Source organism: Rousettus aegyptiacus, unplaced genomic scaffold (assembly GCF_014176215.1).
Source record: "Rousettus aegyptiacus isolate mRouAeg1 unplaced genomic scaffold, mRouAeg1.p scaffold_m13_p_12, whole genome shotgun sequence".
NCBI classification, from domain to species: Eukaryota; Metazoa; Chordata; class Mammalia; order Chiroptera; family Pteropodidae; genus Rousettus; species Rousettus aegyptiacus.
In genome coordinates, this window is record NW_023416287.1 from 13042955 (window position 1) to 13056562 (window position 13608).

General features: G+C 47.7%; 1 protein-coding gene across 18 annotated transcripts in view; it reads left to right on the forward strand.

The window, feature by feature from the left end:
- Positions 1-13608, forward strand: part of PTPRT (protein tyrosine phosphatase receptor type T) — a 918720-nt gene that overhangs the window by 852776 nt on the left and 52336 nt on the right. For 10 of the 18 annotated variants that reach the window (XM_036229395.1, XM_016155896.2, XM_016155900.2 and 7 more), the window contains one exon: positions 6589-6676. In XM_036229395.1, the coding sequence (XP_036085288.1) occupies positions 6589-6676 (88 nt within the window). Of the gene's footprint in view, positions 1-2982; positions 3079-6588; positions 6677-13608 lie in introns of all 18 variants that reach the window. The other 8 variants (XM_016155891.2, XM_016155890.2, XM_016155892.2 and 5 more) reach the window with 1 other exon arrangement.

Consider the following 13608-nt stretch of genomic DNA (forward strand, 5'->3'; position numbering starts at 1 on the left):
AGGCAGGGACCAGAGGACAATTTTATCCTCAAGTCTATGAAGCTTATCAATAAGGATGAAGGGAGGATTCAAGAGACAAGTGCTCTTAGACATTTGCCATGATGCTGGCACTGGCTCAGAGCACCTTCCCCCAACCAAATCTTAAAAAAAAAAAAAAAAAAAATTGTCCATATTATTTCCATTGACTTAGAATAAAACTCTCATTCTGGGCTGTAGTCCAGAAGATCTCCATTAAGTGCCACCTCCTCCCCAGTCACATGTCACTCTCTCGCTCTTACCCTCTCTGCTCCGCAGCACTTCTCTTCAAGTTCTAGAATACGCCAAGCTCATTCTGTCTCAGGGCCTCAGCACTCGCTGTCCCTCAGCCTGGAACATTCTTCTCCCACCTTTACCATGGCTGGCTTCTGCTCATCACTTAGTTTTCAGCTCACATGTGTCAACGAGGGACCAGTGGGAACACACGTGGAATTGGCCGAGCTGGGTTAGCAACCGAGGGACATCTCAGCAAGAGGATGTTAGGAGGGACTCGTGGGATGTGGGCTGTGTGAGGTGACTTTGGGCTTTGTTCTGGATCGGAAGTGGTATGACTGGCCACCTCAATAAATCTTAACTATAAGAAGGGAATGCGAGATAGAGGCTAAAGCTGTAACTAGCGAAGAAGCAGCAGCCACTCATATCAGCTGGGATAAGGCGATGTTTGCTCTTTTCTTCTTTGGCTTGGACAATGTTCCTATATCTTTCTGTGTTTAGATATGACTACGGAGTGGTCATGTTTTTGTCTTGCTCCATCCTAGTCTCAGGGCAGCCTTCTTTGATGTTTGCCTTCTGTGAAATTGTTTATGTTCAACAGGAAATCACCAAGGTCCAGCTGTGAGGGCTATGCCGGCTCCCAGAAGTCCAGGGGCTGCTTTTTTCCTTCTTGAATGTCACCTTTTCAAAGAATCCTGGCCAACCCACCCTATCTAAAGTAGTCCCTTGTCCCTAGTCACTGTCCATTCCAACAGCCTCTTTATTGCCATCATAGCACTCGCTATAAACGATTACCTTGTTTGTTCATTTATTGTCTGCACCTTCCCACAACCAGAACATAAAGTTCATGAGATCGTCTGCCATATCCATTGCCAGTATTTCTAAGACCTAGCACAGTGCCCGGCTCCCAGATAGTCACTGTGGATGGAAGGGAGGTGGGGAGGAGAAACAGACTCATTCAATATGTACTATTCAGCAAGTCATTTCCTGTTTCTGGACCTCTCTTTACTGATCTGTAAAATGAGGCAATAATTTTCTCGAAAGATCCTTCTAGGTCTGACTTTCGAGGATTCTATGACTATCTCGGCTCAGAGTTCCAGGGATGAGGACATCCCCAAATGCATCTTTCAGAACTAAAAAAAAAAAAAATGATTACTTTAGAAAAGCAGTACTGTTGAAGAGTAGGAAATGTTTCCACACTCAGAGAAAAGGGTGAAAATAGAGCTCAACACTCTAAGGAGAAGAGAATGAGAAAAGGAAAGCGGAGATTGATAATGGATGGATATAATGAGATGGCAATTTTGGTTTCAAAGGAGTGTGATTAGCTCCTAATGACTGCCACCATTCCCTGGTCAATCTACTGTAACTAGCCACTAATGTAAAAATAATGCCCCTCGGCTGGCTCACTTTGAAGATGGAGATGACGTTCTCTTTTATACTTTTACCCCCTCCCATTTTTTTTTTCTTCAAGAGATTATCCCCATGAGATTGCAGCTCCCTAAAAAAGGGAAATGGATGTGTGATCAAAGTCTGCCAATTAAGGGGTCATTACCGCTCCCTCCCGGGTAGAGGCTCTGTTTGTTAGGTCTCTTCTGCCTTCATCACCATCCTCATAGCTCCCAGGCAAATATTTAGTCTTTCAGCTCCCCAACCCACGTGGGGGACAGAGGCTCCGAGGGCAGGGGCAAAGGCCTGCATGGTTTCCCATGGAGAAGTGGCACTCATGACAACTGTACTGTTTAGTTTAAGATCTTTTCAAAAGATAGCTGCATGCTGAGTGCATCCTGAAGGACATGGCCTAGATGTTGAGAGGACTCCCAGCTGTGCCATTTAAGGACTCTGGGGGTGGACAGGGACCTTCATCAAATTTCGACAGTGTCCCAGTACAGGGGGTACATGCTTATTCTGCGGGGCCCCATTGAGCAGGGCAAAGGGCGAGGTAAACAGAGGCAGAGTAAACAAAAAAGTGCCAAGGGGAGTCTGTCCAAAAGTGAGACTGGATGCTTTATGGGGTAGTGAGCTCTCTGTCGCTGAGGGTATCCAAGTAGCAGATGCTATGGATCAGCTTATCAGCTGCCTAAAAGGCCCTTGTGAATGGGAACACAACCAGATAATTTTCGAAGTCACTTCTACCTCTGAGATTCCAGGATCCTTGCCATCTCTATGCACAGAAGTCTCCTCGCCCACTAATTTCTTCATCTGTCTATCCATCCATTCATTTATTCAAAAGGGATGATTCAAGCACATATGAAGTCCAAAGCCATTACTGGGTTCTGGAGGGACAGATGTGAATAAGACGCTCCCTTTTCCCTGTAGGAGCCCATTACCAAGTTGGGAGACAAGACGTTCAAATTATTAGATGTAGAAAAGTCCATCTAATAATAGAAGAAGTGACTGACCAGCTGGGGATGCAGTGGGGTGGCGGGAGGGTGAGTGGGGAAGGTTTTACAAAAGAGAGGATGCTTGAACTGGGTATTGAAGGATGTGTAGTAGTTTACCAGGTAGTGTCAGGTAGAAGAGCATTTCAGACAAGGGGAACGGCGTGTATGAAAGTCAGTCTCAGAAGTCTGAAACACCTGGAATGGCATTTTAGTTCCTTATCATTAGAATATTAATATAAGAGCAAGAAACAAGGCTGCAGGGGTATGCGGGGTGAGGCCACTAATGGAGGATTTGGGGATTTATCCTGAAGCCAATGGCAAGGGGAGTAACTGGGTCCTATTCCCATTGTAGAAAGATCTCTCTGATTACAGTGGAGAATGGATTGGAGGGGACAAAACCAAAGCGAGAGAAACCAGTGAGGAGACTCGTGGGAAAGTATTTCTTCAGGTAAATCCACTCTTTGCAAGAATCATGGCCGCACGTTAGACTCACCCAGGAAGCTTTCAACACTACCCACACCTGTGTCTCATCTCCAGAAAGCCTGAGTTAACTGGTCTGGGGTAGGGCTGTGGCTTTGGCAGTTGTAAAGCTTCCCCAGAGGATTCTAATGTGCCACCATAACAAAACCTTAAGTGAACTGTAACCTGAACCCTGGCACATAGTAGGTACTCAGCATATTTTTTTTTTCCCTTATAAAAAGTAGAATGAAATTAGAGTGTCTTTGTTCTTGGCTTCACGGCACCTTGGGGTGGATATAACTGGAAGGATCATTGGCTTTTATCACAGAGGGTTTCAGGTAGAAAATTCACCCCCTTAAACATTGAGAATTCCAATGCTACCACTGAGCAAGCACACCCCACCCTTGCAGAGAGCCGGGAATATGTAGACCTGACAAGTTGCCCAAAACCACTGGAGCTACCCAGCTGGGTGGGAGGATGAGCGCAGGGGCTGGAATCTGGGTTCTAAGAGTTACATGCAAAAGCAAGAACCAGTCGTTTATAATAAGGAGCAAGGAGAGGCGAAGGAGCCAGAGGAAGAGGAGAAGAAGGGAAGACAAGCCCTCCACTTGTAAAATGTGCACTTACCTATCTCCAGAGTGCCTTTGTCACACTCAGGTTGAGGGCAGGGATTGGTGCCCAGAGCCTGACCGCTGTTTTGCTTCTCCTCTAGGATGCTTGTCTAAGGGTTTCTGAAACACAAAGAACAAAATTCTTATCCTTTGATAGCGGGGAAGGCATTCTATTGCCGGAGTCTAAAATCCTAGGGACACTAAGTTGGAGAACATGGCTTAGCTCAGGAAGCCCAATCAAGGACTTCCTACCCCATCTCCATCTGGTCTGGAATGGCTAGGTAGCAGAATGGGCACCAATTCTACCTACCCAACCACTGCATAGTTGAGGATTGTGGTGATGCTTCTAGAACAAAGGTCGGCAAACTGTAGCCATAGGTTAAATCCAACACCTGTTTTTGTAAGTGAAGTTTCTTTGGATCGGAGCCATGCCCATTTGTTTGCGTTATGTCTGTGACTGCTTTCACTCTACAATGGTGGAGTTGAGTGGAAGTAGTTAGAACACAGACTATTTGGCCTACAAAGCCCAAACTGCCTACTATCTGGCCCATTATAGAACAAATTTGCCAACCTCTAGATTAAGACCCACCCAAGCTGGCTTAACGCATGGGAGACTGGAAGCAAGAAAGGGTAATTGTGCATGAGCTGAGTTTTTAATAAACAGTGGTCCTGCCTGCCTGTCACACATAGCTCACTGAATGGCTGAATTTCTGACCAATCAGGTTACAGATTACTCCTTGCTTAGGATGGATATAGCAAAGAATAGATGGGCAAAGGCAAAGGCAAGGCTGGTGTATTAAGATGAGCGGACGTTCCTTTCCCCTGCACTGATGACAGGGAGCTGCACAGACTAAAGATATTGCAGATTCAGTCTCAGAAGCAGTGAAGGGCCATGAGCAGGACATTCAGCCCATTCTTCCAGAAGCAGGGTGGGAACAAGCATCAATGTGTGGCCCGACCCTCATGCTTCTGCAGCTTTCCTAAAGCGATTCCTGCTCCCTTAGATGCCCATCTTCCTTCTCTTTGCGGTAACTGACTATACCTGCCCTGTGCTCCCATAGCACTTGGCTTATAACTCTGTTAAATCATTCCACATGGTGGTTTGTCTCTCTTCTTACACTGATGACTCCCATGTCTTCTTCCCTCTAAACTCTGACTCTGAACCTCTATACCCAACTTCCTACTCCACAACTCAGCTTGCACGTCAAAGTCGCCTCGGGCAGAGCTGCTGCTGCTGTTGTTCTTATTGTTTTGAACACGTTAAGAGGCACACAGTCCTCAACAAGTGCTAAAACACAACACTTAGTTCCTACCTGCCCAGTCATGTTTCTCCCCCATCTGTTTCTTCTCCATCTCAGTAAACGACATGACTCTCCACTCAGTTTTCCAAGCCAATGGTCCGAGCATCAGCCTTCATCCCTCTTTCATAGATGTGTTAGTGCTCTGCCCACATTCCCTGCACGCTCATTGTTCCCACGCATGCCCACCCAATGCCTGCCGCCCAGAAACACCGATGACTTTTTTGCCTGAAGTCTTCTTCAACATAAAAGAATATGCATGCCTTGCCTGGCAGAGTGTCAAGGGAGTTTCTAATAGTTGTCTTCAACCAATGATAGATTTAAATTGGTGGATAAACACCCCGACTCCCTTCTCCCTCTGGCGAGACAACTCTAAGGCATGAAGTGGGCCCGCGGGATTAAGCCCGAGGTGCACACCGTGGTGACTTGCTCGTTGAAGAAACCTGTGTTGACTTCCCTCTCTTGATTGTCTCGCTTCCCCCACTTCCTACCTTTGCTTCTGAGCTCTGCCTCCCAAATAAAATCCCATACTCAGATCCTTGTTTCTTCCAAAAGCACTGCATCTGCTTCCAAGAGAACCAAAATCTATGCATTCAACTGAAAACAATCACATCTCACTCCCTCCACTTCCACCATCCTTGTCCAAGGGCCTGAGGTAGCATCGTCTCTTACCTGGACTATGGCAGCAGCTTCCTAACTGATCTTCCGGCTTCCTCTCTAGGCAGCCTAGAGCCTGCATTCCATACATGAGCCAGAATGTGCTTCGTAAGACATAAATCAGATAGGAATCTCTACTGCTCAAAACCCTCCAGGGGTTTCCCTTCATACTTAGAATCTAACGCTCCACCGTTACCAGTGACCGTGATGCCTCATCTAGTCTGAGCCATGCCAGCCTCACAAGAGGCTTCTGAAACTACTCTCCCCTGCCTTATACTTAAATGTGGTCATATGTTACCACCTTTGCATCTATTACTTCCTCTGCCTGGAAAGTGCTTCCCGCATTTCTTGGTATGAGTGGCTTCTTCACATCATTAAGGAATTACCTTGAATGTTACCTTTCAGAGATGCTCTCCCAGACTGTGTAATCTGAGATAATTCTCATCCTTCATCACTATCCCTTTATCCTGCTTTATTTTCTCCGTAACATTTTCCACTATCTGGAATTATATGTACTTTCTTGTCCGTTTGCTACATCTTCCACTTGGCTGGAAGCTCAAGCGGGACTGTCTATTTTTCTGTGTCCTGAGTACTTAAAACAATGCCAAACACATGTTAGAGAGTCAATAAACATATGTTGAGTGAATGAATGAATGAATGAATGAATGAACAAACAAACGACTCCACTACTGAACCAGATTTGGGCTCATGATACGCATAAGACATCAATAGCATTGAGAATGAAGGTGTGAATAAGGCCATGGGCAGGGGTGGCGGGGCAGTCTATGTTCTCCCCAGGCCCCATCCAAGAACGCACAGCCCTTTATGCTGAGTGACCCATCACAGCAGGCATCATTTCCCCCACTGGCTCATCTTCATCTGGATAGAGCACCTATCTCAGGCCATTCTAACCATTCTGTCCTTTCTTTTTAGGCTTTACCGGAGGGGCAGACAGCTTCGTGGGACACAGCCAAAGAGGATGAAAACCGCAATAAGAATCGATACGGAAACATCATATCCTGTAGGTGCCCTTCTGGGAGGCCTTCAGGCTTTGGGAAAAGAGGAAACACAGCTATTACTATTATTTACCTCAAATTTGTCATTGAATAATCCTTGATGTTTTAAACTTTGGGTCAACATGCCAAGCCGAGAGCTGTATTTCAGCCTTACTGTCATACCTGGCCTGGATGACAGAACATGGCTAATCTCAGGCACAGGGGGCAGGTGGAGAGCTGGGTCCAAGCAGAGGACAGCCAGCCTCTGAAAGCTAGGTCTTGCCTAGCATTGCTCACTCAAGAATTCCTCAGAAGTAGTAGGAAGCAAAACCCAAATGATTCTTATATTCCCAGCAGTCTCTCCTATGTAGTGTGTACCATGTTGGCAGTGACTTGGAGTGAGGAGCAAGATCCGGCCTGTGAGGGAGGGGCTGAGAACACTCTAGGCAAGAGAATGATGCTACTCGAAAGAGGTAGGGTCCCAAGGAAGGATTGATGCTCAGAAGGAGCCAGAAACTCTGGACTAAGCCTGAAGGTTTAGGGAATAGCCAGCTCAGGGCTCAGAGGAGCCCAAGGCTACTCTAGTGATGCCAGAGGCAGGGTTTCGGGCATCACTAGACCTTACTGCTATTGGGGCAGAGACCCTAAGGTGAGTGCTTGCCATTCAGGGCCTGCACTGGCACAGGCATTTGATGGCGCTGAGCCTGGAGGAGGAACGTGTGTTTTGTGCAGAGCTAGGGGAACCGTGGAAGGACATTGCCTCTTGCTCACCCATGAGTTTTAGCAATCCTGTAGTCGCTCTGATGTGTGATTTAATGAAGGCAGCGCTGCAGAGGAGTGAGAGCCCTCTGAAATGAAACTGTCTCGGCTTCTATCCCAGCTGTGGGGCCCTGGGCAAGTTACCCGACCTCTATAAACTTCACTTTCCTCACCTTTAAAATGATGAAAATAGGGTCATTGAAAAAAAAATACATAAAACTCTTGACACAGTGCCTGGGCACCATTGCCACTCTTAGCCATAGAGTTAACTTTCTCAGAGTCCTTGGTAAGCAGTATGGATATCTCATTTCACCATATTTTAAGCAGAATTCACTGAATACCTATGTCCAGTCATGGAATAAGCCAGTTAGGGGAGGAATACATGATCAGATGCCCATTTTGGAAAGATGATTGGGAGGGTTGATTAGATTGGGAGAGGCTGGAGGCAGAGGGACCAATCAGAAGGCTCCTGTAATGGTCCCAGAAAGGGAGGATGAGGCTTGAACGAAATCAATGCGATGCTTTTGTGTAACTGGTATGCAGTATTGAGTTCAGAGGGGAGAGGGAGACAGAAGGACTGCCACATAACGAAATACCACGCACTGGTCACACGTGAGTGTTGTCACTGCCATATACGGGTGAGAACAGACTCCAAAGCAACGTGATGCAGAGAGGGCAAAGTTCCTTATACAAGATGCTGAATGTATGTTCTCACAAGAATAGGCATCTACAAAAGCCTCTGTCTGCCACAGTGTGGCCAAGCTGCACCTTTTGACATCTCACCAATTGGGTGCATAGCATTCCTTGGTCTCAGCTCTCAGAGTAGCCCAATTCAGCCAAAATTTAAAAAAAATAAAATAAAATAAAAAAGGAAGAAATAAAAAGAAAAAAAAGATTATGGATAGCAAATTATTTCTAGCATAGCTCAGTGCTTTGTTTTGTTTAAATGTCTAGACATTGCCTAAGAAAAAGCTTGGAGGAAGAAAGTATAAGATCCAGGCAGCTTGTAAAGGAAGAAAAGAAGCAGACGTTTTAGCTTAGCTGTTTCCTGTTCTGATTTAGGAATGGGCTATGAATGGTAGAACTAATCAGAAAACGTTTATAATTTGTCTCTTAGAAGATGTGCAGACAGCAAGATTCCTTGCAAGGGAAGTGTTGGAAAGAGATGTTCAAACAATGACATCTGTATTAAGACCCATGGTTCATGGGCCTCCTCAGAGCCGGGCCTGTGCCGGGCACTGGGACACTCAGTCTCGTCATCCAAGGGGCTCCCCCTTTGAGCACAGGTGGCTGCTCACTCTGACCATCCTCTGCTCAAGGAACCTTCCCTAAAATATCTGGTCACTTGCCTGTTCCCCTCTATCAGATTATAAGTTCAGATCTGGTCACTAAATTCTAGGCTGTGAACTCTTGTGTGATTACTCTAAGCCTTAGTCTTAGCTCTGTAAAACGGGTATAAGGATGTCTTCCTACCAGTAGTGGCATCCAGATAAGAAAAAAATAAATGACTAGAGAACAGTGAAGAGACCTTGCCTGCCTGAGAGACAGAGATATCCAGGCTGGGCCAGGTAACTGTGCAAAGCCTGTGGGGACCGAGGGTGGGAAGCCAAGCCAAGCTATACATCTCTCCAGACCTTATCATCCACCCACTGCTCTCAGTACCTTGGCCAAGGCTTCAGCTCTCACCTGGGCTTGGTCCAGCCTCCTTCTTGGTTGCTCCACATCTAACTTGGCCCTCAACTTTCTACCTCTCTGATCTCTGACAGAAGCCCGGGAGACCTCCTCAAACATGAACTGGACCATGTCATCTTCTGATGAAACCCTTCAGATGTTTTCCCTTGGCCCTTGAATGCTCCTCATCCAAAGTCTCTTAGCTGCCTCTCCAGGCTCCTTTCCGTCTCCTCGATGATCTCGATCACGGCACACTGGCCTTCCTTCACTCCCTTGAGCTTTCCATGCTCATCCGTGCCACAGGGCTTTTGTGCATTCTGTTCTCTCAAAATGCCCTTCTCCCCTCTCTTTGCTCTACTAATTCTACTTTTTCTTCAGGTCTTACTCCTCAAGGAATTGTTCTGATCTTTTGAATTTGGTCATAACCCCATTATTTACTCCTAGAACACAATGCTTGTCTTCTCCTTAGCCCTAGTCAACATTATAATTTGAGAGCCATTTGGATGATTATCTTTTGACTGCCTAACTCCCTCACCTGCTCTGTGACAGCAGGACCATGACCGTCTGACATTTCTATGTCCCAAAACCTGGCCTTTAGTTGGTGCTCAGTAAGTAGGAACTGGATGTTGGAAAGCATGGGGTCTCCGCATGATCCCAAAGGGCTTGAGTCGTGGGTCTCTCCCTTCTGGCTTTCCAAATAAAATAGAGAACACCCAGAAATGATGGATGGAGGAAAGCTGGATCAGGATGACCCCAGGATGTCTTCCAGCAAGGCAAGAGATCCTGAACCTGAATGAAAAGAGAAAAGAGATGAGTCACAGGAGAGGGAGAGGTGTGACTGAGAAAGCAGGATTCCAGGCAACAGGGAAACCAAGGAACGGGATTAGAATCCCACCACCGGGGCTGCAGAAGAAGCTGCCAGTGTCCCACTCACGCCCCACGACCTCACCGCCACACCGTGCAGTGACACCAGCATCCGGGGCCAGGACTAGGGTCAGGGGGCCGAGGCGCCCAGCGTGCAACATTCAGGAGGTTCCCCTCTCAACTGCCGACCCTGCGTCTGCAGGACCCCGAGGTGGAGCGCCTCCCTAAAGTGTGCCCAAGGCGCCTCATGGTTCACGCTCATCTTGCCCTATCCTCATCTCTTTGCCTGAGGACCTTCTCCAAAGCTGGGACTGGATGCTCCGTCCATGCACAAGGCAGTCTCTCCCACCTACTCACCCTCCCGTGAGGCTGTGTGTTCTACTCCTCTTCCAGGGGGCTGCAGACGCCCACAGTAGGAATGGACTTGAAAACTCACCCTTTCTGAGCTGCCTTCTCTGGGCTGCCTCCAGGTCCTCCGTTCCCACTGGTGCCCCTCTCCTCCTATGGAAACTCCTTGCCCTGGAATCCTCACCTTATATCTACTTCTGGGGAAACCCAAACAGAGGCAGGGAGAATTCAAACACCTGATGACACCACCTCGATGGGCTAGATAAACCTGAATCTTCTTTCCAATTGAAAGGTCAATAACTCGGCAACAAAACCGGGCTGAAACAGGTCTGTACTCAGTACTGAGTCAGTGCCAAGGTAGCCAGTGGATTCAGAAGCGGCGTAAGATACACAGGGGAAACAAGAGAGTGTGTGGGTGGGGGGTGGGGGAGAAGGTGCGGGGAGGGAAGTCCTGGAATTGAAATGAGAAAGGTAACCGAGAAACAGCCCTGAGGAATGGAAAATGTTCCTGCCCTTGTATGTGTCCCTCCCAAAGGCGAAGTCTGCCCTGGCGTGATAAATAGAAATATTCTTGGCATAAGAAGAAAACAGGTGTGATTAGCATCTTAAGGAACCCAGAGCACTGAGAGGCGGGAGTGGAGGACAAAGGCCCAGGCCAGGGAGAACAGAAAAGATTAAAGGGGAAGAGAAGGAGGGAGGGCCCTGACTGCAAATGAAACAATGAAAGCGAAACCTTGGCTAAATAAGCCCTTTCTTCCAATGATGCCGTTTAGAATTTAGTAACAGAGACAGTCGGGTTTCCAGGGACTGGAAATGGGAAGGAAGCGAAAGGGAAGGAAATGAATGGGGAAAACAGAACAAAGATTTCTTTGCTTTCAAGTAGCTCTGGGCAGAGACTGTGAACAAGAGGAAATTTCAAGAATACCGAAGCATTCCTCATGTGGAAGTTCTAGAAAGGGCTTCCTAGACTGGCAGGAGGAAATGATACTGAGGAATGGAAGTGATCTCAGGGTTGCAAATTTTGCAAAATGAGGCTCCCCTTCTGGGATCAGGCAGAGTCCCAGCAGGAAACAGATGGGACCCTCACATAGGGGATTTGAGGAGAACTTAATCGAGTGAAATTTTTTATAATACTCTGAGTCAGCTGCAGGGAGACTACAAGGAATCATGCAGTACCCTGGGGCTAAAGACCACCCCCAGGCCACAGAGGATTCAAGACCCAGAGGAAGATGATTTCACTGGTGGTGTGACATTAGTGGGGTTGCAGCCGAGAGCCCATGGTGACCCAACGAAGGGAGCAGAAGGGATAAGTACCCTGATGGCACTCTCCCCTCTTTCCAGTCATCTGCCCATGCTTTCCATGGTTTAAAGCCAACCAGAAGCCGGAGGACAAAGGAATCTGTAGACCTAGTCCAGTCATTCTCAAAGTGTGGTTCCTGCAGCAGCCCCATCTCAAACCTACTGAATCAAATTCTGGGGGCGAGACCCAGCCATCTGTGTTTTTAAAAGCTCACCAGGTGACACCGATGCATGCTCGAGTTTGAGAACCCCTCTTGTCCACAGAGATCAGTCCCAGGGTTAGAGAACCCAGACCAGAAGGCTGGGGGTGGGTCCGAAGGGCAAACAAGAGATCTACATCTTCTTAGACTTCTTTTCCCCCAGTTTAAGACAGGCCCTGGGCTCAGGTGTAGAGCATTGGACATGGGTTTGGCAGACCCGAAGCTAGTCTCATTTCTGCCCTTTACCTCATTCGCGACCTTCAGCAAGGTCAGCTCATCTCTCTGACCCTCAGTTCTTCATCTCTCAGCACAAGGAGGGCAAATGAAGGTGAATATTGAACCTGAATCTGGCGTGCAGACTTTTAAATCTAAATGAGACTTGGTCTCGGCCCTTTGAGTTGACAAGCAAGAAGCAATGGTCCAGAAATCTGGATCGGTCAGTCTGTAGGACAGCCGCCACCAGAGCCCTGGGCTCGTGCTGCCAGGATACCACGTGCTCCCCACCCAGGAGCCCCTCTGCATCAAGACGCATCATGCTCTTGGAGGAGAACATGGTAAGGGCTCCGACCTCAGAACAGATGGCAGACGGGGATGAGCTCATCAGAGAGGCTGTTCTGACTTCCAGGGAAGGTCTTGGGCTCAGAACAAACCCAGAGGCTTTTGCTTACAGCATATTTCTCTGCTGATTTCTGGGGAAATAGAACTGGGTTAACAAAGTAGGTGCCTCTTTCGGAGCTCTCAACTCTTGGCCGCCATTGTTCTTTGCAGTCTTGGAGGGTGGCCCTCTAGCCTGATCCCAGTGCAGAAATCTGCAGTACCTCTGACCATCAGAGGACTTGTCCTGACCAGTGGAGCTCTCTCTCTGCCTGCTTGCAGGGCAGGCCCAGACTGACAGGAAATTAAGTGTCCCCAGGGGCAGCCCTCAACCGATGACTGATGGGGTGGATGTGTAAGTACCCCAGGTCCCTCTCCCTGAGGCGGAACAGCTTGTTTCACACTATCTTTCAAAGCTTCCTAACAAAATTAAGTCCAGTTGTCTTCAGTGGTAACTTGCTTGATAACACGCCCCCTATTGGATTCCTTCCTTTCTCCATCTCACTTCCCATCCTCCCAGTGTTCCCTGGGATCACCTCCCAAATCGACTCCTTGCACGTCTCAGAGTCTGCTTCTGAAGGAAATCAAATAAGAAGCCTTCTTTTTCTTCGGAAAACTTGCTTAGTGGGATATGCTCTGGGCAGCTCGCTTAGTATGAAACAGCAAATTTATCAGATGGGCCCCTGTCTCTCTAACTCTTCTCAATGTTCTGCCCCTCTGCTCCCCGAAAGCCTTCATCTGTTGGAGTGGCTCCTCGCAGGGCCCCACAGGAGAGCAGCCCAACCTCGGCCAGCATGGAGTTGCTAGAACAAGAAGGTGCACAGAATGTCGGGCTGTTTCCCACTCATACCCAAGCCACCCTCCCTCTTGATAATGGTAATTCAATCAAGATTGAATGTGCAGACCTTTATCTTCAATGAGGTACCCAGGCGGTCTCCGCGGGATTATCTGCCTCCTCCCTATCCACTTGTGCAAGATGATGCCATTAACATTTCCAGTTCTTCTAGAAAATGATTTTTCAGCTCCACAATTCATCGTAATGAGTCAAATCTCTTTTCTCTGAAAAATTGCATCTTTTCTTTACCCTCCTCAGTGCCCAGAAGACAGGTAGAAGGGACATCACGTATTCAAATGATAGCGTCTCCCCAGCCCCACCTCTCTGAAGTGACGGTCTCTTTAAGTGGATGTGACTTGAGAAGGGCAATTTATTGGATTCCTGTTGA